This window comes from Monodelphis domestica, chromosome 6 (genome assembly GCF_027887165.1).
Source record: "Monodelphis domestica isolate mMonDom1 chromosome 6, mMonDom1.pri, whole genome shotgun sequence".
Lineage (NCBI taxonomy): Eukaryota > Metazoa > Chordata > Mammalia > Didelphimorphia > Didelphidae > Monodelphis > Monodelphis domestica.
Window position 1 is genome coordinate 137,074 of NC_077232.1, and position 25,779 is coordinate 162,852.

The 25,779-nt window shown below is 47.0% G+C and overlaps 1 protein-coding gene and 1 long non-coding RNA gene across 4 annotated transcripts; one reads left to right on the forward strand and one right to left on the reverse strand.

Moving 5' to 3' along the window:
- Nucleotides 1–300: 300 nt before the first annotated feature.
- Nucleotides 301–5,796, forward strand: LOC130454885 (uncharacterized). Its single transcript, XR_008912669.1, has 2 exons — nucleotides 301–421; nucleotides 1,286–5,796. It is a non-coding gene; the product is annotated as an uncharacterized LOC130454885 (long non-coding RNA).
- Nucleotides 2,127–25,655, reverse strand: SIRT3 (sirtuin 3). Of its 3 annotated transcripts, none has more exons than XM_007505842.3 (8): nucleotides 25,532–25,655; nucleotides 24,532–24,718; nucleotides 11,191–11,379; nucleotides 10,850–11,082; nucleotides 8,828–8,928; nucleotides 7,790–7,951; nucleotides 3,342–3,551; nucleotides 2,127–2,299 (listed from the first exon to the last, which is right to left on the reverse strand). In XM_007505842.3, exons 1-8 carry the CDS (start codon nucleotides 25,611–25,613, stop codon nucleotides 2,288–2,290), a joined length of 1,176 nt encoding a protein of 391 aa, XP_007505904.2. In that variant the 5' UTR covers nucleotides 25,614–25,655; the 3' UTR covers nucleotides 2,127–2,287. The 3 variants fall into 3 exon arrangements, with proteins under 3 accessions (XP_007505904.2, XP_056657001.1, XP_007505905.2); XM_056801023.1 differs by lacking the exon at nucleotides 25,532–25,655 and adding an exon at nucleotides 25,282–25,479; XM_007505843.3 differs by lacking the exon at nucleotides 2,127–2,299 and having other exon boundaries at nucleotides 3,351–3,551; nucleotides 7,773–7,951.
- Between the last annotated feature and the right edge of the window lie 124 nt (nucleotides 25,656–25,779).

Genomic DNA, 25,779 nt, shown 5'->3' on the forward strand with positions numbered 1-25,779 from the left:
CAGAGTCCTCAAAGTCCAATAGCAAGGCAGAAGTCACGATTGGCTGTGGCCTGGGATGCACTGGATGGTCTGGCTTCTTCCTTGTCTAACCAAGCTCTAAGAATTCCACAGCACCCGCTTCCACTGCCTTCGTGGCTGTTGAACCAAACTGTTCTCACCTGCCCATTCCCCTGGGGGAAGTCTTTACATGCTTGGGGCAGACTCACTGAGGGGTTTGTGGCCCATCAGTTAGTTATCCTCAACCTGGTTTAGCCTGACTGCCAAGATGGTCTTACTGAGGTGAGGCCAATCTCCATGCTACAGCTTTTGGGAGCATCAGGAGAACTGTGGAACCAGTGGATACCAAAGGAGGAAAGCAATCCAGGGGGAAAAAGCTCAGCAAGCCCTCACACCAGTGGTCCTAATCTATACCACACACATAGTAGGTGATATGTTCCCCTTCGAAACCTTTTCACCCTTCTTCAATCTTGCCTGGCTCCCATTCCCCCAATCGCTCAGATCAGAACTTTGCTCTCTATTTTACTGAAGAAGTTGAGACTATTCAGAGCTCACCTTCTCCCCGTCTCCTTTACCAAGATGTCTTTCCCAACTACCTCCTTCACATTCTGCCTCACATGTGAACATGCCAAAGCAAACCCCTCTACACGCACACGATCCCATTCCACCTCCTCCGTTCTCCAACAGAGTGCCCTATGTTGTCCCCTTTGTTCAGTCATGTCTGGTTCTTTGTGACCCCATTTGGGGTTTTCTTGGGAAAGATGCTGGAGTGGTTTTCCATCTCCTTCTCCAGCTCAGAAGAGTCTCCTTGACACTATCCATTTTGCCCGTCAGGGGCCCCATCATCCCCTCTCTCACTAATCTTCAGACTCTCCATGTCCTCTAAGTCCTTCCCTGTTGCCTACCTCCATGCCCACATTTCCCCCATCTTCTGAAAACCTCTATTTGACCTACCCATCCACGCCAGCTATCATCCCATTTCTCTCTAGCTTCCTTGAGAAAGCCACCTGTACTCCATGCCCTCTCTTCCTCACCCTCCACTCTCTTCTTCTCTGCAGTCTGGGTCCCAACCCCACCATTGGACCAGAACTGCCCTCTTCAAAGTTGCCAGGGACCTCTGACTAGCCCAATCCAATGGCCTTTTCTCATTCCTCACTCTCCTTGGACACGGGTGATCACTCTCCACCTTGATACTTTCTTCTCTCCAGGTTTTTGGGACACCCCCTCCCACCCTCTCCTCCTCTGACATCTTCTCAGGCTGACTGCTCCTTCTCTCATCCTCTTCCAGATCAGGCCTTCTAACCGTGGATGTCCCTTGGTCCGTCCCTCTGCTCTTCGCTCCACTTGATCTCATCAGTTCCCGGGGATTGAACACCCGTTCTTATGCTGGAATCTAAGATGAACTCGGGGTGTCCCAAAAGTCTTTGTGTACTTCTAAGCCTTCTCTTAAAGCTCTCCAAATCCTTCTGAGGCACTCCCTGACCTCCAGTCTCTAGGAGTTCACATTCAGGAATGCTGGCATTCAGTTCTGGTGAGGATAATTGACCAGGTCAGGTCAGCCCAAGACTAGGCATCCCACAGGGGAAGCCAAATGGGACAGCGTGGTCACATGCTTGACCGTTTCTTTGCTGTCGGGTCGGCAGCACATGGGGCTCACAGCGACATCAGTCTGCTCCTGTACCCAGGTTGGCTGGATTCAGCGAATATGCACGGGACCCTTGCGTGGGGGGCAGCATGAAGAAGGGCCCCAACAGGGGTGCTCCTGCTGCTCCACCTACCCCTTTGGGAGAACGGGGATGGGCGGCAACCTGACCACTTGGTTCCTTCTTCCCTCCCTGACCTTGGCCAAAGGGACTGGTTTGTTTTGCTAGAAGCTGGATCGTTCCATCAGCCTCTACTCCCTCCTCCCCACCCCCACCCCAGGTCAGCTTCACAAGCAAGAGATCTCCAGGAAATCTCATCCAGACGCGTGTCACCTTGTCGCCGTGGAGGGCGGAGGCATCAGCTCCCACGGACTCAACAGCCACCCCGCGCCGGACTGGCCGCTCTTTGGACGCCACGGGAGTACCCCCCCCCCCCCACCGTTTCAGCTGGTTGGTGACCCAGCACAGGGCCTGGTACTTCGCAGGTGCTTCATGAATGTTTATTGACTCGGGAAGGACCAGGCTCCCACGAGAGATGTGAAGGAAGAGGGAGGAGCAGCCAGAGCCCGTTGATTGAGTAGGGGGGCGGCTGGGCAAAAAGGAACCCTTCCCACCTGCCCTGGCTCCTGGTCCATCGCTGATGCTTCTCAGAGGACATCCTGTGAGGGAAACCAAGGGTTCAGAAGGGAACAAGGTCCGAAGCTCAGCCCTTGCTCCTCTCCCCACCCAGGGGCCTGTGAGCCCCCCCAGGGCCTCTTCCCCAGCTGGGGCCTACTCAGATCTCTTCACGTGGAGCCCGCCTTCTGGCCTCGGCTGGCTCTGGGAACCTCGTAGCGGGTTGGTTAGAGGAAGAGCAGACATGTGTGGAGTCTGGAGAGTGTGACAGGGAACCCCGTGGGGTCTGCTTAGAGGCAGATGGGGGGGAGAAACAGGGGGGCCGAGAGGAAAGGGACAAAGATAGAGAATGAGTCAGAGACAGGAGGGAGAGACGGACGGACAAAGGGAGGACGGCAGGAAAGAGGGGGAGGAAAGAAATGGAAACGAGTGAGTGAGAGATAGAGACAAAGAGGAGAGAAACAGAGCTGGGGTGGGGGGAGAAAGAGGGAGAGCCAGGGCAGGGAAGGAGGAAGGGAGAGACAAAGACAGAATGGGAAGAGAGGAGAAAAAGGCGGGCAGCCGGAGAGCCAGGGAGTGGGGAGGGGGAGCCCAAGCAGAGGGGACTTTACCATCTACCCCCTTCTTCGCCTCACTTAGGGTCCCTGGCCCCCATTCTCAACTCAGCACAGGTCACTCCCCTGCTCAGAAAACTTCCTGGGCCCCGACTGCCCCGGGATAAAATGCAGACTTTCCCCTCCCAGCCTCTCTGCGGACCCCATTTCCAGGCTCCCTGGGGACACCCACAGCCAGCCGCAGTGGGCCTACTTCTTGTAGGATTCAGGCCCAGACACAGGGGCAAATGTGGGCAGCTCAAGGGCCCGGGGGGGCCGCCCCAGCCTCAGGCACGGCCTGTCCGACTCACTTTTGCCAGCTCCTTCTTCCCGGGGTTGTTGCGAGGGCCCCATGAAGCAGTCAGGCCCTTGGCCTGCTGCCTGGCACGGCTGCTGCGCCCTTCTTTTCCCTTCTACAGCTTGTGGGCCTGCTGCCCCAGCCAGCCCCAGGAGAGCAAGCGAGAGGCCCGCGGTGCTGCCAGGCCTGCCCTACCTTGCTGGTCTCCCTTTGGACAAGGTCCTCGATCTCCTGGGTCCAGCCCAGGGCCTTCACCAGCATCTCCACCCCGCCAATGATGTCTCCCAGCTGGGCCACGTCGTTGGGACGAGGGCTCCAGGCAAAGGGGCCCACCAGCTCCCTGTTGATCAGCACGCGGGGGACGGACCTTCTGGATGCTTCGGAGAGGCTAGCAAAAGGCTCCACCTGAACAGGGCAAAGAAGGACCCCCTCGTGAGCCAGCTCGGTGGCTGACTGTCCAGCGAGACCCCCAGCTGCCACCCCTCGTCCAGCCCGTTTCCCTGAAAGCCAAGGCTTCAATACGGGGCCCCTGGCCAAGAAGGGGGCGCATTTCTTTCGCCCCTAATTCCTGGGGAGCCTCTCCTGGGGCTGGGCTGAAATCTGTCTCCCGGAGGCCCGTTTCCCCCCAGATCTCCTCTCCTCCAGGACCAACGTCCTTCCGAGGAGTCCCGGACCCTGGTCAGCAGTGAACGAGCGTGACCATCTCCACAAAGCCTTCCTCGGCCGCCTCCTCGAGGGGAGGCTGTTCTTCACTCCCCCGTTTAGGGGATCATAAATCCGAAATTGTGGGCAGCGTACGGGTCCCAGGGGCCTCCGGGGGCCCAGAGCCGTCCAAGGGCAGAGGCAGGACAGGGCCAGGGCGCTTCTTCCACGTCCCACAGGCTCCGAGGGGCCCGCAGAGCCAGAGCCGGCCCCGGCTGCCTGCGGAGTGACATCCGTCCGGGCTGCAGCTTCTTGGAGCCCCGGGTTCTCCCTTTCATCACCGGCCGGGCCTGGGACGCCTCTGCCCGTCCGCCCCAGCTTTCCCCTTTGGCCCTTCGCGCTTCGTGCAGCCGCCCACCTGAGTGCGCCTCGTCAGCGCCAGGCCGGCACCACTGCCCGGCCGTGCCTGCGGGATCAGCCTAAAGCCCTCACAGTGCGGCCTCCACCTGGCCACTCCTTCCGCCCTCCTTACGGGAGGAGAATAAACGCTCGGAGGGGAGACCCGGCCCCAAGACGCGTGACCGGAGCCCTTTTGGCTGGTCCCACGAGCACCCCGTGGCCCCAGAGGGCCAGCAGGCCCCGCAGCCCAACCGAAAGGCCTCCCCATCCGCCCCGCGCTGGTTCAGCCCAGCTCTGGAGGGCTGCGAACAGCCTCCCTGCCCGAGCCCAACTCCTGGGTCCTCTCCCGCCAACGAGCTCGGGAAGCAGAAACAAGGAAGGCAGCCTCTGCTGGCACAGCCCAGACGTTCATCAGGACACTCGCTATTTGAGCCCAAAGAACGGGCGAACCATCGGAATCAAGAATGCCATCAGAGAGAATGACTGCAATGAGATGACGTGCACAGGGGCAACTGTACACCCCTGAATGGTGAGCAATAAAACAGAGAAAAAGCAGAGCAATGAATTGTGGCTACCTAACTAAAGAACTAGAAAAAAATGACATCCCTAATAGGGGGCAGCTGGGTGGCTCAGCCACTTCCTGGCTGCGTGACCCTGGGCAAGTCACTGGACCCCCATTGCCAGCCCTTCCCACTCTTCTGCCTTGGAACCAGTACACGGTATTGATTCCAAGATGGAAGGTGGGGGTTTAAAAAAAACAACCCTAATTAAAAACTAAATTGGAAATCCTAAAAATCAAAGGAGAAATTAGTACGATTGAAAGCAAGAGAACTACTGAACAAATCAAGTTGGTTTTATGGGAAAACCCCCAACAAATAAAATAAATAGAGCGTTGGTTAATTTGATTTTAAAAAGGAAAGAAGCCAATCAAGTTACCAGTATGAAAAATGAAAAGGGTGACTTCACCTCCAGTGAAGAGGAAATCAAAGCAATCCTTAGGGGCTGATTTGCCCAGTTATCCGACAATAAATCCAGAATGAATATTACAAAAACGTGAATTACCCAGATTAACAAAAGAGGAAATAGAAAACCATCCCCAAATATCGCCTTCTCAGAAACATCAGGAGCGAAACAAGGATGTCCATAAGCACCACTTTTGTTCAATATTGTACTAGAAATGCTAGCAGGAGCAATTAGAGAAAAAGAAACTGAAGGAGTTCAAGCAGGCAGTGAGGAAACTCAACTATCACCCTTTACAGGCGACAGGATGGTACACTTGGACAATCAACTAAAAAATGAGTTGAAATCATGAACAAGTTAGCAAAGTTGCAGGATACAAAAATCAGCAGCATTTCTACATATTGCCAACAAAATCCCGCAGCAAGGGATAGAAAGAGAAATTCCACTTAAAATCCCTGGAAGCCTCTTTGCCACAACAAAGCCAGGAATCATGAACACAACCACAAAACCCTTCTCACACCACTAAAGTTAGATCTAAACAATTGGAAAAACATTCATTGTTCATGGGTAGGTCAAGCTAATATAGTAAAAATGACCACCCCACCCAAATTATGCTCATTCAGTGCCATAGCGATCAGACTACCAAAAACTATTTTATAGAGCAAGAAAATATAATGAAATTAATAAGGAAGAACAAAAGGTCAAAAATACGGAAGGAACTAATAAAAAAATGTGAAGGCTGGTGGTCTGGCAGTACCAGATCCCAAACTGTGTGCAGGCTAGGAAATAGAAGGGTGCATCAGGGGAACAGGCTAGGGGGAAATGCCCTCAGCAATCTGGTATTTGAAAAACCCAAAGAGCCCAGCTTTGGGGATAAGAACTCACTCTTTGACAAAAACCGCTGGCAAATCTGGAAAACGGTAGGGTGGAAACTATTATAATCTATTACAGTGTAGACTAATATCTCATACCCTGTGCCAAAATAAAGCATATGATTTAGGCATAAAGGGTGATACTATGAGAGGAGGAATTTATGACCAAACAAGAGATAGAGCACATTACAAAATGTAAAATGAATCACTGTGACTGTATTAAATCTAAAAGGTTTTGTGCCAACACCACCAAAGCAACCAAGACTAGAGGGGAAGCAACAAACTGGGTAAAAAATGCATACCAAATTTCCGTGATAAAGGCCTCACTTCTGAAATCTACAGAGAAATCAAATTTATAAGAATACAAGCCGTTCCCCGAATGACAAATGGTCAAAGGATATGAATAAGCATTTTTCAGATGAAGACATCAAAGCTATCAATAATCATATGAAAAAATATTCTAAATCTCTCCTGATTAGAGAAATGCAAATTAAAACAACTCTGAGGCACCACCTTACACTTATCAGATGGGCCAATATGACAGTAAAGGAAAGTGATAAATATTGGAGAGGATGTGGCAAAATTAGGACACTAACATATTGTTGGTGGAGTTGTGAACTGATCCAACCATTCTGGAGGGCAATTTGGAACGATGCCCAAAGAGCCAGAAAACTGTGCAGACTCTTTGAGCCAGTGATACCACTATGGGGTCTGAGATCCAAGGAGATCCAAAAACGGGGAAGGGACCTTTTTGCACAAAAATATTTATAGCTGCTCTTTTTGTAGCTGCAAAGAGCTGAAAGGTGAAGGGATGTCCAACAATTGAGGAACAGCTGAACAAATTGTGGTCTATGACAGTGATGGAATACTATTGTGCTGTAAGGAATGATGAACTGGAGGATTGCAGAAAAGAGATGGAAAGACCTCCATGAACTGAAGCAGAGTGAGAGGAGCAGAACCAGAAGAACAGGGCACACAGAGACGGATACATTGTGGCACGATCGAGTGTAACTGACTTTGCTAGTAGCAGCAGTGCCGTGACCCAGGACAAGGGAGGGACTGAGGAGAAAGAATGTATCCACATCCTGATAAAGAACTGGGGGAGCGGAAATGCAGAAGAAAAACATGATAGATCACTCATTTATATGGGTACAGGATGTGGGGTTGTGGTTTTAAAAGATGACTCTGGTACAAACATGAATAATATGGAAATGGGTTTTGAGTGATAATCCTTGTATAACCCAGGGGAATTGCTTGTCAACTCTGGAAGGGGGGAAGGGGGGAAGAAGGGAAGGAGACAACATAAACCTAATAAAATAAAAAAATAAAAAAACAAACAAACAAAACAGCAAGTGAAGCTGGGTTTGGCAAAACAAGTTTCACTGAACCCTGCCTTCCCAGGGCTTCCCAATCTGGCCTTCGATGACAGCAGGCAGCACCAGGCAGGACTCACTCCCCTGTGTCTAGACATCGTGGTGCCAGCCATCCATGAGAGTTCCTAGAGAGCCCAGCATGCCTGCTCTGATCTCCCAGACCAGGGATTCTCCTCTCCTCCATTTTTCATCCCTTCTTTTACATTTGATACTTTCTAACCTATAGTATGGCTGTGTCCTGTGCCAACTGATTCCTCTAGTGCCAGGCAATGTCTCGCTGGTACTTGATACCCTATGAACTGGACTGAGAGCCCCACAAAGCAAATCTTCCCCATCTGCCATAGTGTTCAGCCCCATGCCCATCCCTGAACTCCCATTACCCCTCAGGTTTCCAGACCTCCAGAGAGGTCCCAATGATGATCAGCAGATCTGCCATGGGGAAGTCGGCCATGTACAGGAAGAACCTTTGTGGGAGCTGCTCCCCAAAGAAGATGATGTCGGGTTTGATGATCCCTGTGCAGATGGGGCAGCGAGGGACCCTATCTGCCATCACATCCACCTGAAAGAAAACTCAGCGAGAGAGAACAGTCAGGAAGCATCCAGCCCAGAATTCAAAGTTCCCCTCTCCCTCCCACCAAATTGCTGGAGGGTGGTGAATTAGGAGCCTTCATTGCTCTTGGTTAGAAAGATCTTCCTGTCCTGGAGCCTCATGCCCTTCTTTCTCCCTTTGTCCCACAGCTCCATTTCTCCCTTTTACTGGACCCCAGAACCAAGCCTCCCCCTCCAATTGAGCAGCCCACCAGATTTGCGTGAAGTCCCTTCCCCTCCTCCCCCAGGCAGACCTTCCTGCTTTGGTAACTTAGTTGTTGGGAAGGCTCTCCTTCTAAAAAGCTGGCACCCAAATAAAGAAATGAATGAATAAACAAACAAGCAAATACAAAGCTGACACCACTGTGCTGCTGAAGAGGGCCAGGAGCTTAGGGGAAAGCTAGCAGTGGGACTCCAGGACAGTCTCCATGGGGGAGGATGGGAGGAAGCAACGAGAATAATGGCCATTTTGAGAAAAGAGGGTTGTACACAGACTACATTCTCCCATTTCCTGCTCACAACAGCCTGAGTTAGGAAGGCTGTTCCCGAGCCATGGAGACCCGAGACTCGCTGAAGGAATAACAGGTTGGAGCGGTGGCCAGAGGGAATGAGGCTTTCCTACAGACTAGATACCTCATCCCTTGTCGCCGCTTTCCTAAATCAGGTCACGCGCCTCAGTGCGGAGCTCCTGCATCCACCTGCAAAACCCCCTGCCCATAGAAGGCCCCATAGGGCTTGGCTTTGGACCACAGGCTATCGCTGGAGCACAGCCCCCGGCCCCTACGCCCGAAGGAAGGGCCTAGCGCCCGGCTTCATCTTCCTTCAGCGCCCCTCTCAAGGTACTCACCCGAAACTCCTCCCCTGGAAAGGATCGCCGGCACACCGTGCAAGTGGCAGAGGCGAAGGTACCGTGAGCTTCGACCAGCTTCGAAGCGGGGATGCCAGCGGCTGCAATCCAAATGCAGAGAGGAAGTGAGGTGAAGAGTCCAGAGTCCCTGCTGCCACCTCTGGGCCCGCCTCTGTTGGCCAGGAAGACATTCTACAGCCTGGTCCGGGGAGAGCCCCGGCCCCCAGGGCCTGTGCAGGACAGTGAGGAGGGCCTAAGAATAAGCTCAATACAGCGGATGGAGGTTTCCCCACTCACTGCCATTCCTCATAAATTGAGAAGAGGGGGCCGGTGAGGTTCTAGAAGAGGTTGAGAACAGCCAAACATGGGCACCAGCCTAGATGACCAAATGGGGGGGGGGGCAGAGACCGACAGACAGGGAAACGGTGTAGAAGGGTGGTGCTGAGATGAGCCTCTACCTGGTCCAAATAAAGAACAAGTGGCATTTGTGAGTGATGTAGGGAAAGCACCTTGTCAGCCATGACATCAAGGATGGCCCCCTAATTCGTGGCCAAAGAAAGGCCAAGACTTGGCAGCTAACTAGGAATGGGGATGGAGGGAGAGGGCAGAGGCGAGGCCAGCTCCAAGGCTATAAGCCTGGGTGACAGCACCGTCACCAGCTATGAAGCACCTACTATGTGTCAAGCACACAGGATACAAGGAAAGCAACACCCTAAGGAGCAGACTTGGGAGGAAGAGACCAGTGCCATCCATTCTGGACCCAGGCACCTGAAAAGACCCCAAACATCGCAGCAGAGTCCAGAAGGGCACTGCTCGTCCATTGATTTGGGAAGGTCTCTACGGAGATCCTAGAGATCCTCAGTAGATCCACAAGCACCATTCTGATCACCAAGGGGAAAAGTATGGCTAGAGACACGGAAGAAGGCCCAGTCTAGAGCTCCGAGGGCAAAAAGATGAACCAGCAAAGCAGAGAGAGAAGAGCGGGGAAGAGAGGAAACCGAGGGAGGAGATGGTCATCAGAAGGGGAAGGGAATAGGCAAGAGCATCGGAAGGGTCAAGACCACTGAGAAAAGGCAATAGCATTCCCCAGTGACCCAAAGAGGGTGGCCTCATCCCAGTGATGGGGCCAGATAAGCCAGACTGTGAGAGTGGAGAGGCCACTGGGAGAAAAGATGCAGGGGAAGGCAGGGAAAAGGGGAGGCTGTTTAAGGAGAGCCCAAGAGCTCAGAGGGCATCCACGGCTGAAAGGGCACCCCCTAGAGGAGACAGAACGAGTATGAGGGAAGGAGCTGGGCCACCTCTTTCTTCCTCAAAGATAAGAGCAAAGGCCACTGGAGTGGGAAGATGCTGAGGAGATAGAATGGGGGAGGGGGAGTCATAGCAGATGGCCTGGGGTTTTGACCAAGGCCTGGGCCCAGGTCCTCTGTGCCCCTGGGTTGGGAGCTTGAGGAGAGAAGGCTGGGAGCCAAGCGAAGTAAATGCAGTATGGCCACGGCAGGTGTGAGAGCCCATGCAGAGCTTGGACAACAATGGGGAGCATGGTGGAGGGAAGGGAAGATGAGAGCCAGCTGACTACCTCTGTATGTACCTGGGGGGACAGGCTGGTCTCTGGGGGGCCACTGGCATCTCTACTGTGCTTCCAGATGGGAGGAGAGGTTTGGGGTTCACATAGGGTCTTCATTAGCAATCTCCCCCATGGGCTGGCCAAAGTACCAAGGGCTGCTTCTTAGTTTCATTACGTGCCCCCCCCCCCCATCCTGAATCTTTTCATGTGAAGGGAGAAGGAACTGGCCCTTGGAATGTTTTCATTCTGCCCTCTTCCTGCTATTCATCATCACATTGAAAAAGGCCACCCAACACAGCCTAAGATGTCCCAACTCAAACTCTGGCTGTGTGAGCCATGGAAGGCTGTGGGCGCACGCCTTGCCTGGGAGGCCCAACACAAAAGAATGCCAGTGGATGGCTGGTGGGAGGGCACATGGGGAGCTAGGAGATAAGCTTCAGTGAAAGACCGGCCCTCACCTCTCTCGAGCCCGTCAATGTTCTGAGTGTAGAGTCGCAGAAGCAGCCCCTTGTCGTGAAGCAGGCGGAGGAAGTAGTGGGCCAGGTTGGGCCTGTAGTTCCCCGGGTAGAGTTCCTTGGCCAAAGTGAAGAAGGGTTTGGGGTTATGAAAGAAGAACTCCAGTTCAAATATGGCTTCGGGGTACGGGAGGTCATATTGCTCCAGGTTGCTATAGAGGCCACTCCCTGGAGACCTAAGGAGAGAAAAGAGACTCAGCGTCCCACAAGGAGACCCCCAGAGAAGTCCTGAACCTGGGAGTGGGGAGAGCCGGGAGAGGAAGAAAGGCGAGGGCACTTGTTACCTGAAGTCTGGGATTCCACTCGGAGTGCTGATCCCAGCCCCCACCATGACCACCACCTTCTGGCAGGCTTTGGTCCGAATCAAGTCTGCTACATCCTGCAAGGAGAGCTTCTCCCCTCCTTGGCCACCTCCTGCTCCGTGGTTGCTGAAGGTCCCTGTGATGAGGCAGCCATGCTTCTCACCCAGGAAGCTGTGGGCAACAAGGCAACGAGGGCTCATCCCACACGAAGGCTCCCATCTTCCCTCTCTCCTACCAACTCCATCTCAACAGAAACCAGTCACTGCCTGGCACCTCCACAGTCAATAGCCATGTGGCCCTCCCTCAGGACGGCCCAACAGCTGGTGTGGGGTAATCATGGGGCTTCTCATCCAGACCATGGTTCACAGATAGAAAAGCCCATGCAGGGGACAAAAGGTTCCCACCTGGCTGGATGGGCAGTTCAGGCACCTCCCTCAATGGCCTCAGCTCTATACTGGTGTCCTGTATTAGAGTGATCCACAGATGTCCCCCTCATTAGAATGTGAGCTCCCTGAGGGAAAGAACTATCTTTTGGCTCTATTTGTGTGCCCCTGTCGGGAGCCATCAAAGACCACACTGTTTGACACAGTCACACATGGAAACCAGGGACTGCAAAGCAGTCTCCAGGAAGGATGGAAACATCCACTGAAAACCTCCTAAGTGACTTTCATTATTAACATCCCCTTATTATTGGAATTGCTAAGATTATTATTCTTACTTAGCCCCAGGAAAAATAGATGAGAACAACATGCCTGCAGAGTTAATACAGATGTCCCACTCTGTCCCCCCAGAATATTACCAGGATATCCCACTTACAAAATTAAACCTAAGGATTCTTATATACCCACTTAGATAGGACCCTCCTTTTTAGGAAAAAAAAAAAACCAACTTGTCAAATCTGTGCTCTGAATTCCCCAACCTCTATCTGGGTCATGTTGATTCAACCCTCTGACCCTGCATTTAGCAACAATGTTTTGTTGACTACCTCCTTAGGCTTCGCGTCTGTTGTTAGGTTCTATGGAAACATGTAAGTTGAAAAATGATTGTGTGCCAGAAAAGCAAGTACTCACTGAAGCTATATAATAAACAAACCTCATGCAATGGCAGAACACTGAGTGACGCCTAAGCACAGGTCTGAGCACTCTGTGGTCTCTCATCTCATTATTTGCCTGAATGCTCCACCTAGTCAGAAGGACCCTCCTCTTTGAGAAACTGCAAGCTCAGCTCTCAAAATGCCCCCCTGGGTAGAACAATGCCTGGCATATATGGTAGTAGGTGCTTCAGAAATGTATTAGTTGACTCTTACCTGTACACACATGCAAAATAAGCAAATTTAAAAAGAATTAGAAAGCTTACCACATATAGTCACATACTGCAGGAAAACAAATTCCCACATTGGTATATCTGAAAATGTATATCTTTGCATTTTATTTATTTTTTTTTAACTCTTAACTTCTGCCTTAGAATCAATAACAAGTATTGGTTCCAAAGCAGAAGAGTAGTAAGGGCTAGGCAACTGGAGTTAAGGGTCCAAGGCCACACAGCTAGGAAATGAGGTTGGATTTGAACCCAGGACCTTCTGTCTCTAGACCTGGTGCTCTACCCTAACAGCCCCATCTATTCATTTTACATTCATCACCTATGTTAGGAGATGAGTTAATTATTCCAACTTCTAAAATCTCTCATAGCTGTTTTTTCTATACTGTTATTAAATTATTCTCTTAGCTTTGCTCACTTCACTTTGCTCAATATATTCCTAATTCCTCTGAAACTGTATTTTTCCTCATGTCTTATGGTTCTTTACATTCATGTCACAATGTTTAGCTGTTCCACAATGGGAGATCATCTACTGTTTCCAAATTTGGGATGATTGTGAAAAGAACTGCTATCCTTTTATAGAGTCTTTCCTTTCATTTCTTTGGGAGAAGGGAATAAGATAGCTGGGGCAAAGGGTATACCTGCACATTTTACTTTTTTTTTTTGGCCATGGTTCCAGATTCCTTTCCAGAATGTCTGGATCAGTCCACAACTCCTAACAATGCATTAATGTTGCTGGTTTCCTGAAACCTCTCCACCTCTGATCAGTTTTGTCACTTAGCTCTGTGAGTTTGATAGTGAGGTAGAACCTCAAAGTTGCTTTAATTTGCTTTTCTTTTAGAAATTTTTTTTTCATAAAGTTGTTGATACCAATCCATTTCTCAGATTTCTTCCAAAACCTTTTATCTATTAGGGAATGGTCCTTAGTCTAACAAATTTGAATCAGTTCCTTATATATCTGGGACATGACGTTTATTAAAAAGTGGCTACATGATAGCAAAGGAAAATAATAAATGTTGGAGGGGATGTGGCAAAAAATTGGGCCACTAATGAATTGCTGGTGGAGTTGTGAATGGATCCAACCATTCTGGAAGGCAATTTGGAACTATGCCCAAAGGGCTTTAAATAACTGCCTGACCTTTGATCCAGCCATACCACTGCCAAGGAAAAAGGCTCGTACAACAACATTTATAGCCACACTTTTTATAGCGGAAAAATTGGAAAATTGGGGGGGGGGTGTCCATCAATTGGGGAATGACTGAACAAACCGTGGTATCCGATGGGGATGGAATACTATTGTGCTGAAAGGAATAAAAACTGGAGGGACTCCATGTGAACTGGAAAGACCTCCAGGAATTGATGCAGAGTGAAAGGAGCAGGACCAAGAGAACACTGTACACAGAGGCTGATACATTGTAGCACAATCAAATGTAACTGACTTTGCTACTAGCAGCAATGCAATGACCCAGAACAATCCCAAGGGACTAAGAAGAAAGATGCTCTCCACATCCTGAGAAAGAACTGTGGGACTGGAAATGCAGAAGAAAAACATGATTGATCACTTGATTCAATGGGGATATGGTTGAGGATTGGGCTTTAAAAGATCATTCTATTACAAATATGAATAATATGGAAATAGGTTTTGAACAATTATACATGTATAATCCAGTGAAATTGTATAACAATCATCCAGCTATTGATATATAAATTTTGTTGTGGGTTATAACTTGAGAAGGAGAAGGGAGACGGAGGAAAATGGATTATAAATGAAGACTCAAAGACAAGTTAATTGATATGGGGAGCGGCACTAGCTCCTTATAATATTTTCCCTTGAAGATTAATTAAAGGAAAACATGAGAAATAAGAAAGCACGTGGAAGTAAGAATTCGGAGATAGAAAGCATGCAGGCGACAGTGTCACTAGGAAAGATAAGGAGAGATAGGAGGAAGAACTCCGAGTATGAAGGAATCAAGAGGAAGAATAGCATGGCTCAATATTTATTGAGGGATGTGGATTGGAAGGTGTTGTTACAGACAAAAGAGTGGTTGGCATAAACTGTGACCACGGAAATATGGTTTCAAATCAAAAATATAATGGTCGCCATGGGAAAATTCCCAAATATGAAATACCCAAGTCAGCTGGGTTTTTATGGAGATTTTAATTAATACAAATTAAGGAATTAATGAAAGGGAGAGAGAGAGTAAGAGGAATTAATGAGAAAAGGGCTAGGCCACCCTAGGCTTAAGCCTTAAGAGAGAGATCAGTCAGTCTTTTATCAATTCACCACAAGATCCTTCCAAGCAAAACTCTAGTGTTCAGAGTATAGCTCCTGAGCTCCACTTCAGCTTCCAAGGCTGAATTACCTTTCAGCCACCAAGACAGAGACCAGTCTCCAATTCAGCTCCATAGCTCAATTAACTTTCAGAGGCCTTCTGACCTCCTTTTAAAGAGAATTTTCTCCTATGTCACCTCCCCTAAGTTTTCACATCTACCAATCACAGTAGATATTTTCACAGGACTGACCATTCTTAATTCACACCTGAGTAGACTAAAACCTCACACCTCTTGCTAAGCTTGCTTGAACTTTTAGTGATTAATTTGACCTTCATAGGTACTTAGCACCTTTTTGTATTAGATCTAAAATCGACCCAGCTTAAGGGTTTTAGCTTTACTTTAAGTATGGATTAAGTACTTTTCATTGTTCAGTAAGGAGTTCACAACTTTATCTTCCCCTAAAGTATGCCTAAGTATGGGTGGAGTAATGTAAAGTTCTCACATACATTCCTGACTAAGTACCTCCATTGTTTAAAATGGGGAATAGCCTTAACCAAATGTTCTAAGGTAGAGTCTGAGAATTTTTAACATTTACAAGTCTGAGAAATTCTAAGATTCACAGTGTTCAATGAATACTAACCTAGCATAGGTCTTAACATTGGTTGAATAGACAATGACAAGATCAGAGGAGGTGGGGATTCCCCTGACATGCGCTTTTCAAAGGAATGTGGTTTGACCAGGTGATATCCAAGCATTTGTGGCTTAGACTCAGGAATTCTCCTGCCCTTTGAACTGTCTATACATTGGTCATTAACTGATCTAACCAAGTATCTAATACATCAACCATACTTCCCAGATGCCAACATGCCTGGTATGCACAAATTGCTTGTCAGCTCCTGGGGCAGGGAAGGAAGAGGGGAAAGAGAACAGCAATTGTGTAACCATGGAAAAATATGCTAAATAAATAAAAAGAAAACAAATTGTGACTACAAAGATTGTTCCCGTTTCCCTTCAGATTTTCACCATATTAGATTTGTTGTACAAAACCTTTTAAATTATATCTAATCAAATGTACATTTTATCTCATGTGCTCTCCTCTATCCCTTGGTTAAAGATATCCACAGATCTGAAAATTAACTTCTTCCTTCTCTCATTTGTTGATAATATGGCCATGTAACCTCTTCTATCTTAATCATGTGTGAGCTATTGGTTTAAACCTAATTTCTGCCAGACTGCTGTCTAATCATCCCCAGATTTTATCAGTGTCTTTCCTCCTGGAACTGGGGTCTTTGGATTCATAAAACACTATGCTGTTGTGTTTATCTTGTGTGTGTGTTGTGTACCTAATCTGTGCCACTGATTGACCTCTCCCTTTTTAAACCAATACCAAATCACTTTAATGATTACTGTTTTGTAGCACAATTTGCTATCTGGTATTGATAACTCTCTTCCTTTTCAGTTTTTTTTATCATTATTTCCTTTGAGATTCTTGATCATTTATTCCTCTGTATGACTGTTACTGTTTTCCTAGCTCTACAAAAGATTCTTTTAGTAGTTTGTCTGGTATAGCCCTGAGTAAGTTAATTTAGGAAGTATTTTCATTTTTATAGCATTAGCTCAACCTACTCATGAACAATTAATGTTCCTCCAATTGTTTAAGTTTCATCTTTATTTCTGTAAAGAATATTTGCAGTTGGATTCCTATAGTCCCTGGTTGAATAAATACACCCTGCAAATATTTTATGCCCTACATTTGTAGTTATCTTGAATGGGAAATCTCTTTGTAACTCTTGCTGGATTTTACTGTTTATATAGAGGAATGCTGAGGATTTGTGTGGACTTATTTTATGCCCTGAACGTTTGCTGGTTATTGCTTCAATCAATTCTTTCTTTCCCCATTTACACAGAATCTTTATTCAATTTTATTTCAAGTCTACATTCTTTCCTGTCCTTCACTTCTTCCCCCATTCCCACATTGAGAAAGCAAGGGGAAGGGAAACTCATTATAAATATACATAGTTGGGGGCAGCTAGGTGGCTCAGTGAATTGAGAGTCGGATCCAGAGATGGGAGGTCCTAGGTTCAAATTTGACCTCAGATACTTCCTAGATGTGTGACCCTGGGCAAGTCACTTAACCCCCATGGCCTACCCCTTATCAATACCCAGTATTAATTCTAAGACAGAAGGTAAGGATCTTTAAAAAACAAAGAACAACAAAAACCAAATATATGTGGTTCAGTATAACAATTTCCCATACTGGTACTGTTCAAAAGAAAAATATCTCAATCTATCCCAAGTCCATTATTTTACCTGGCAGTGGGCAACATGTTTCACCAGGAGTCCTTTGGAATTGTGGTTGATTACTGGGTGGACCAGAGTGCCTAAGACTTTCAGTTGTTTGTATTTACAACATTGTTCTTAGCGTACAGAATGTCCTCCTGACTTCTCTTTGCCTCAGTTCATACAGGTCTTCTCATATTTTTTCTGAAACTAACCCTTTTACCATTTCGTATAGCCTAAATAGTATTCCATCAAATCATATTCTGTAACTTGGTGGGCACCCCATATTTCAATTAATTCTTATTTGACTCTCCTGGGCTAAGTATACCATCATAATATTTGCAAAAAGCTATAATTGTTTCCTCTCTGCCAATGTTTAATCATTTTTTTGTCTTACTGATATATATATAGTTAGTACTATATTTGATAAATGTTAAATTGTAATAGTGATAAGGGGACAGCCTTGCTTTATCTCCAATCTTAATTGAAAGGCCTCTAACATTTCTCCATCACATACATTTGCTCTTAGATTTAGACAGATATTACTATGTTAAGGAAAAGTCTCCTTATTCCTATGACTTCTAGAGTATTTAATAAAAATGGGGACAAGTATATGTCAAAAGTCTTTTCAGTATCTATTGATACATTTCATTGTTTTGTTATACTCGTAGTCTTTCTTATGATGAACCAACATTGAATAAAACCTGATAGCATATAACTTATGTTGTTACAGCCTACTTGCTAGTATTTTATTAATTTTAATTAAACATGTATATAATAAAAATTTAATACTGTTTAATCTTAAAATGTTAGCATCATTGCTCATTAGGGATAATGCTGTTATTTTCTTTGTCTGCTTTGTCTCTTCTTGGTTTAGGTTTTAAGAAAATATCTATCTCAGAGATTGGAAAGGTTTGTTCTTTTCTTATTATATCAAACAGTTTTTTAGTACCAAAATTAATTGTTCTTTAAATGTTTAATAGAGTCCACCTGAAGCTCTATCTGATTCTGGAATTTTTTCTTTAGGACTACATTCATGCATGTTCTATTTATTTTCTGATACTCAGTTGCTGGGTTATTTTCCATTTTTGATATGAACAATTGCCTTTTCTCCTCTCGTTTTAATCATCATACTAGCTATTTACGTTTTATTAGATTTTCCTCTCCCAAAAAACAGCTGAGTTTTTATCAACTCAATGTTTCACTTTGAATTTTATTATGCTCTTCTTAATTTTCATAATTTTCACTTTGTTTCTTACATAGGGATTTTGGATTTGTTCAAACTTTTTTAAATTACATGTTTAATTGACTTGTTCTTTCTATTGCTAATTAAAGTATTTACAGAAACACTTTTTCCCCTCAGAATTGTATTAGCTATATTCCCTAAATGCTATTGTTATCTCATCATTATAATTTTCTTGGATGAAAAATTTCCATAATTTGTTCTTTGGCACATTAGTTTTTAAAAATTATGTTACTTAAGTCTCCAATTAGTTTTTCTTTAAGAGATCCTTATTTAGGTGGGGCAATTGGGTGGCTCAGTGGATTGAGAACCAGGCCTAGGGACAGGAGGTCCTGGGTTCCAATCTGGCCTCAGACATTTCCTAGGTATGTGACCCTGGACAAATCACTTAACCCTCATTACCTAGCCCTTACTGCTCTTCTGCTTTGGAACTAGTACTGACTCCAAGACAAAAGGTAAGGGTTTAAAAAAAAGAGAAAGAGAGATCTTTTTGAATTTGGTTTTTTTTTATTGCATCGTGATCAAGACATGATGCACTTAGTATTTCTACATGTCAATCTTTTCTCTTTTTTTGCCCCCCATACATGGTTAATTTTTGTAAAGGCATTATATACAGGCTAAGAGTTATATAAATTCCTCTATATTCCCACTATGTAATCATGAGACCCAACTTTTCTAAAAGTCTGTTATTTAATTTTATTAAAACTACTAATTTTTTAATATTAATTTTTAATTAAAATTATTTTTAAGGCATCAAGATGATCCAGTGGATAGAGCGCTAGGCTTGGAGTCTGGAAAACCTGGGTTCACAGACACTTACTACCTGAGTGACTCCAGGCAAGTCACTTCATCCTGTTTGCCTCCGTTTCCCTATCTATAAAATGAGCTGTGGAAGGAAATTGCAAGTCATTCTAGTATTTCTGCCAAAAACAATTACCAAAGGGTCACAGAGTCAGACACAATTGAAAAACCAATGAACAACAATTTTAATTTTGGTATCTAGTTTTCCTTCCAATTCAATGAGTTTTTCCTTTAAATATTTAGCTGATTTGCTCTTTGGTGCAAACAGAAATATACAATGACACACATATGAATGATGTCCATCACATCAACACTGATTCATTAGCAGTGGTGCTTCAAGTATAATGTAATGACCCTAATTGTGACTCCAGCTATCTTTTTTCTATCACATCTCCATTGAGTGTAGCCCGATTTAAAATCAGGACTGCTGCTCCCCAGCTTTCCAAAACTCAACGAAGCAGAGATTTTGAATCTTTGTATTCCAAGAGTGTTTCTTGCAAATGCCTAGTTAGTTCCACATCATCTCCTCCATTCAGCCATCTTTGTGGCCTTTCAACCAGGGGAGACAAGAATCTTAAAAAAAAAAACTGGAAAAAGAAATAGCGATGCAAGAAAATGGTGAAAAGAGAATGAATAAACAAAATTAATGTTAGAAAGGAAACAAAAACCTGGGGGTGGGAATATTTATAAGTATCTTCGACAAAGAGCTCATTTCTCAAATACATAAGAGAACCAAATCAAATTTATAAAAATACAAATCATTCCCTAATTGATAAATGGCCAAAAGATATGAACAGGCAGTTCTCAAATAAAGGTATCAAAACTATCTACAATCATATGAAAAAAATGCTCCAAGTTACTATCAATCAAAGAAATACAAATTAAAACAACTCTCGGGTACCAACTGACACCTAGCTGAATGGCTAATGTAACAGAAAAGGAAAATGAGAACAGTCGGAGGGGATATGGGAAAACTGGGGCACTGATGCACCACTGGGGGCGTTGTGAATCAACCCAACTGTTCTAGAGGGCAATTTGAAACAAAGTCCAAAGGGCCATAACACTGTACATACCTTTTAATCCAGCAATGCTACTTCTAGGTCTGTATCCCAAAGAGATTCAAGAAAAAGCAAATAGGACATATTTGTATAAAGTTGTTTTTAGCAGCTCTTTTTGAGAGCTAAAAACTCTAGAAACTGAGGAGCTGTCCATTAATTGGGGAATGGCTGAACAAGTTATGGTATATGAGTGTGATGGAATACTGTGCTCTACAAAATGATAAGCAGGATGACTCAGAAAGAGCTAGAAACACCTATATGAACTGATGCAGAGTGAAAAGAGCAGGAACAGGAGATCATTGTACACAGTAACAGCAATAATGTGGGATGATCAACTGTGAATGTCTTGACTATTATCGGCAATGCAAGGATCCAAGACGACTCCGAGGGACTTGAGATGAAAAATGTTATCCACCTTCATAGAAGAGTCTGATGAAATCTGAATGCAGATCACAGCATACCATTTTTTCACTTTATTTCCTTCATGAGTTTCTTCCTATGTGATATGTTCTTCTTTCACAAGACAAATATACAGAAATGTGCACTGCATAATAGCACATATAGAAAAAGCAAAATAAGCCAAAGAGAAAAAGAGGTACCAAATCTCACTGAAGAAAATGATTTCTAAAAAATCAAAACTGGGTAAGTGGAAGCTAATGACTCCACGAGACATACAGAAACAATAAGACAAGGTCAAAAGAATTAATAATGTTTAAAAAATGAAAATGATCTCACTGGAAAAACAACTGATCTGGAAAATAGATGCAGGAGAGAGAATTTAAGAAGTACTGGACAACCTGAAAGCCATGATCAAAGAGTGAGCCTAGACATCATCTTTCAAGAAACTATGAAGGATCACACGGGTCGATGGGGATATGATGGGGATGTTGACTCTAAACGATCATGTTAGTGTAAATATCAATAATATGGAAATAGGTCTTGATCAACGACACATGTAAAATGCAGTGAAACTGCAGAGCGGCTATGGGAGGGGGTGGGGGAAGGAAAGGGAAAGAACATGAATAGCGTAACCATGGAAAACTATTCTAAATTAATTAAATACAATGTTCCAAATTTAAAAAAAGAAGAAATTCTCAAGGAAAACCGCCCTGATATTTTGGCTTCAGAGGGTAAAATAGAAATTGAAAAACTCCACCAGGGAATTTTATAACCAGATCCCAGAGTTCCATGCACACGCGTGTGTGTACACACAAACACAGACAAATCTTGGGGAAGAGAAGGGGGAAAAAAGGTACACTAATGACCAGTCTAACCATTCTGGAAAACAAGGTGGAACTAGGCCCAAGGGACGAGAAGTCTGCACACCCTTTGATGCAGCCATACTACTACCAATACGTCTGTATCCCCAAGAGATCAAAGTAAAAAGAAAAGTGCTTACACATACAAAAAATATTTCCAGGAGCTCTTTTCATGGTGACAAAGAATTGGCAATCAAAGGGATGCTCATTCATCAGGGAATGGCATGGGATTGGGACGGAATACTACTGTGCCCGAGGGGTATTTTCAGAAAACGTGGTAAGCTTGTATAGGAACTGATGCAGAGTGCAAAGAGCGCAAACAGAAGGTCACAGGGCACAGTAACAGCAATGTTGTACAATGCTCAGCTGGCTGCTCGGCTACCCTGACCAAAACAGTGATCCAAGGCCATTCCAAAGGACTCGGGAGGAAAAACGCTCTCCACCTTCGAAGAGAGCTGATGAACTCTGAGTGAACTGAGGGAGAATTTTCTCACTTTCCTTTTTGCTTCCTTTTAAAATATGGCTAATAAGGAAATGTGCTTTGCAGAATTTCCCATGGTTTGTCTTCTTGGTGGGTGGGAGGCAGATATGTGAGGTAGAGACTCTGGAACTCAAAATTTTAAAAGAAAAGAAGGTTTGAAAACAAATAATAAAGGGAAATGTTGTTTAAAATAGAATGAAAATTAAAAGAAAAAACTGGTTAAAAAAGAAAGAAAAGAAAGCTGACATCACAGGCTCAAAGAAAGGGGGAGAAGCTCATGGGGAAACCCTGCCCTCTCATAGCGCACGAAGGAGGAAAGGGAGCCCAGAGGGAAAAGGGGGGGGATCCATGTCAGAATACCCAGGCAGCAGAGACAAAACCAAAACTAACCCTAGGGCCCCTAAAGCAAATAAGGCCAGAGGGGGAGGGAGAAGTGCTCAGCAAGCCTGCCCTGTACCTTGGCTGACTGATGGAGACAGCCAGAAGCCTGAGAAGAGCGGCCCTCTCTGGACCACCCGCCCAGTACTGCTTTCAAAATGGCCCCTTCAGCCCAATCACAGGAGAATAGTACTAGACTTCTGGGCAAAGTCGGAATGACCACAGTTCTGGTCTCCTAGTAGTCTGTAACCACGAGGCAGTACCCAAGCAAGTCGTTTGTGTTTTCTGCCTCTTCTGACACTGGTTATTGAGTTCCATTGTGGTCTGTTGTTCTTTCTTTTTTTAAGCCACTATCAGGTGGTCTGATGACCGCTCCTTTGTATTCGTCCCTCTCCTACTTCTTTTCGGTCTGTCTCTTCATATTCTGGGTATTTTATTTTTCCAAAGGAATGTTGCTACTATTTCATCGAGTTCTACAAAGCATCGTTTGACTGGCAGAGCATTAGGTGTTCCTCCAGATAGTGACATTGCTCTGTACTCCTTCAAAGGAGCTCTTGGTAAACGGATCTGTCCCAAGCTTTGGGTGCGCCTCGATAGGCACCTCAAGGGATATTTCCCTTCCTATGACTACCTCTCGGCCCTCGGTACTCCACAGAAGAGCTTCCGATCTCTGGGAACACGCTTCGCAGCCTTCAGCTCGGACAAAGCAGATGCTCTAGGATATTCGAAGGAAACCACCATGTTCTCAGGTGAAGAGACATCATTTTATCTCTTGGCTAACTTGCAGTCTTTAATCTATTTATCCTGCCTGGTCACTATTGCTAGGATGGGGAGGACTAAATCAAATCGCAGTGGGGAAAGTAGGCACCCTTACTGGCCCTCTGTATTTCCTGGGAAGGCTTCTGGTCCGTCTTCATTGCTCAAGACTGTGCTTTTGGTTAGAATGGGACGTTTTCGATCAAGAGCCCTCCCTCCGCGTCTACCCTTTGCAGGGCTTTGAGTCTAAATGAGGGCTGTACTTTGTCAAAGGAGTTTTCTGTATCTGATGTGCTGAGATGATCGGTTCTCAGTCCAAGTCCAGAAATGATGGGGGTCTCGTCCAGAGAATTGACTGATAGCTCAAACTGCCTCCATTGGGAGAAAATACGTTTTATTAGAAGAGGACAAAATAACCGAGGGGCTGGTATAAGGTGTGAAGGGAACACTCCTCCCCCAGGACCCCGTCCTGGGGTCCTCCTACCTGTGTCCCCGGACTGCTAGCTTTTCATCACATGACTGGAGGTCACATGAGGACACAGGTGAAGTGACCTAGGCCCCCTGAGTGGGGGTAATGGAGAAGAAATAAAAAAGGGGGTTCTAGGAAGTAAACCCTCTCTAGTGCCCACACACACACACACTGGCTGAGAGCCAGGAGGTGGAGCACATGAATAGGGATAATCTCCCTCTATCTCTAGGCTCCCTATGGAGACCAGAGGCTTGAATTTAACCAGAAGAATAATGAGTAATTAAGGTCAGGAGGCACTGAAGTAAAGGAAGAGCAAGAGGAATAGTGGTGAGCTCTCAGGAATGCTTCTTATCTTGCTTCATTTCTAAGGAGGGGCTCATTTCTTTGGCCAGTTGTTGCCTGTGCCTCCAGGGAACTGATATCCCTCCCCCTGGTCCACTCTGGTCTGCAGGGCTTTCTCCCGGGTTGATGGTTTGCCCAAGGGGGGGGGGGGGATATGGTAAACAGCCAGGGACAACTGTCAGTCAAGTCGGGCTCTAAGGAAGGCAGTGACTTGACCTGTGCTTGCTGTCCAGAGTCCCCGCCCAAGGACCTAGGGTATACCCAAAGACTGATGTGGGGGGCTTCTCTCCTAATGGGGAATCTGATCAGAGACGTGGCCCATTCTAATGGACAGGTTATCCTTCTGGTGTTCTTCTGGGGAGGGTTTGTGGGATATTTCAGCCCGTTTCCCATGATCCATGGTGCTGAGTCTGCCACTTAATCAGAGGTTCTTTAGTGCTGCAGTTGGGGTCTCCGGAGTCTGTGGGATTCCACGTAGGCCCTGAGCCATCTCCTCGAATTCCTTCTGGGCGGCCTTCTAACCTCAATCCAGCAGGCTGCCCTTCTTTAGTTCCTACTATGCACAAGGATCAAAACCGGCCCCTCAAAGCCTACTCTCTGCCACTACTCCCCAGACGTCCCCTCACCCCCAGGGCCCCAGGGTCCCTCTAGGAAAGGCCACCTACCTTCGCAGCCAAAAGCTAGACCGGGTCCCAGCTTCCCCTCCCAGAGTCCTCTGTGGAGACACCTGCCCCCACAGAGAGCTAGAGATGCTGCCGGATCTGTGGAGGGCTCGAAGGCTCCCCCAAACTCCAGAGATGGGAGGTCTTCCAGCGGGGCCTCTCTGACTGCACAGGCAGAGACACCTCCACCCTAAGGAAACGAGGAAAAGTCCAGCTGTCAACGGTGGAAGGGTTGGTGCCTCACTGCCCAGGATTCCACCTGCGCCCCCATTTTGTAAAGGGATGTAGAAGGGAGCGGCCTTAGCCCGGAGATTGAGGCCCTTGCTGAGAACACCATCCCCATCCCACAGGGCGAGGCACTGGGTGGGAGCAGATACCATCCCTTTGGGAATGGCTGCACAGAACTTGGCACAGGGATGGAAGAGGGCGGTGCAGTGCCCCAAGGGATGCCACAGGTGGGGGGAGGGGGCTGCCACAGGCTCGACCCAAAAGAGTCAGGCGCCTGTCCCTCAGCACACCCCACTGGTTCCACTTCCCAACAGGCTGACTGGCACGTGGGATGGTGCTCTGGGAGGGGAGGGGAGCAGTGGGGAAGCGGGAGCTAGAGAAAAACCAAGATCTCAACCAAAATTCGCGTTATGGACCTGGGCGGGGCGGCCCGAGGTGCCCAAACGGGGTTGGGGGTGGGTCAGGGCCAGCAGACTTGGGACCGCCGGGCTGGGGGTGAGTGACTCCTGGGGGGCAGGGGCTCACCCCGGAACCTGGTACGCAGATGTCAACCCAACCAAGCCGGAGGGGCCGGGGCTGGCAAATGGGGAAACCGAGGCACAGCACACAGGCGCGGGCTGGCCTAAGGCGAGGTGCTCCCCACCGCCCTTCCCCTGAGGCCCTCGAGAAGAGGAGCCGGAGAATTCACTACTCTACTCGGCAGAGCTCACAGCGGCCCCTCCTCTGCCCCCGCCGCCGCGCGCACACCCACGCACGCGCACGGCGGGACGCTCACCGCGGGCGGCCGCGGGCTTCCTTCGCGGGGACCCCAGCGCAGAACCCAGGGCGGCCCAGGCCGCAGCACGGGGGTAGACCATGACCCTGAGTGCCCGCTGGGAACCCCGGCTTGCCTCACGCGGGGCCGGAGCCGGAAGTAGCGAGTGCGCGCCCTCCGGAAGTACGTGCGCGCTGCGCCGGAAGTGAGTGTGCGCTTCCGCCGGCTCGTCTGTCCCATCTGTTCGTAACCCCCAGGCCCCTCCGCGT

Coding starts and splice junctions, on each gene's coding strand:
- SIRT3 (XM_007505842.3), bottom strand. CDS start 25,613: ATGGTCTACCCCCGTGCTGCGGCCTGGGCCGCCCTGGGTTCTGCGCTG. Junction 11,380..24,531: donor TCTAGCTTTTGGCTGCGAAG/GTAGGTGGCCTT, acceptor TGTTGCCCACAG/CTTCCTGGGTGAGAAGCATG. Junction 11,083..11,190: donor AGTGGAATCCCAGACTTCAG/GTAACAAGTGCC, acceptor TTCTCTCCTTAG/GTCTCCAGGGAGTGGCCTCT.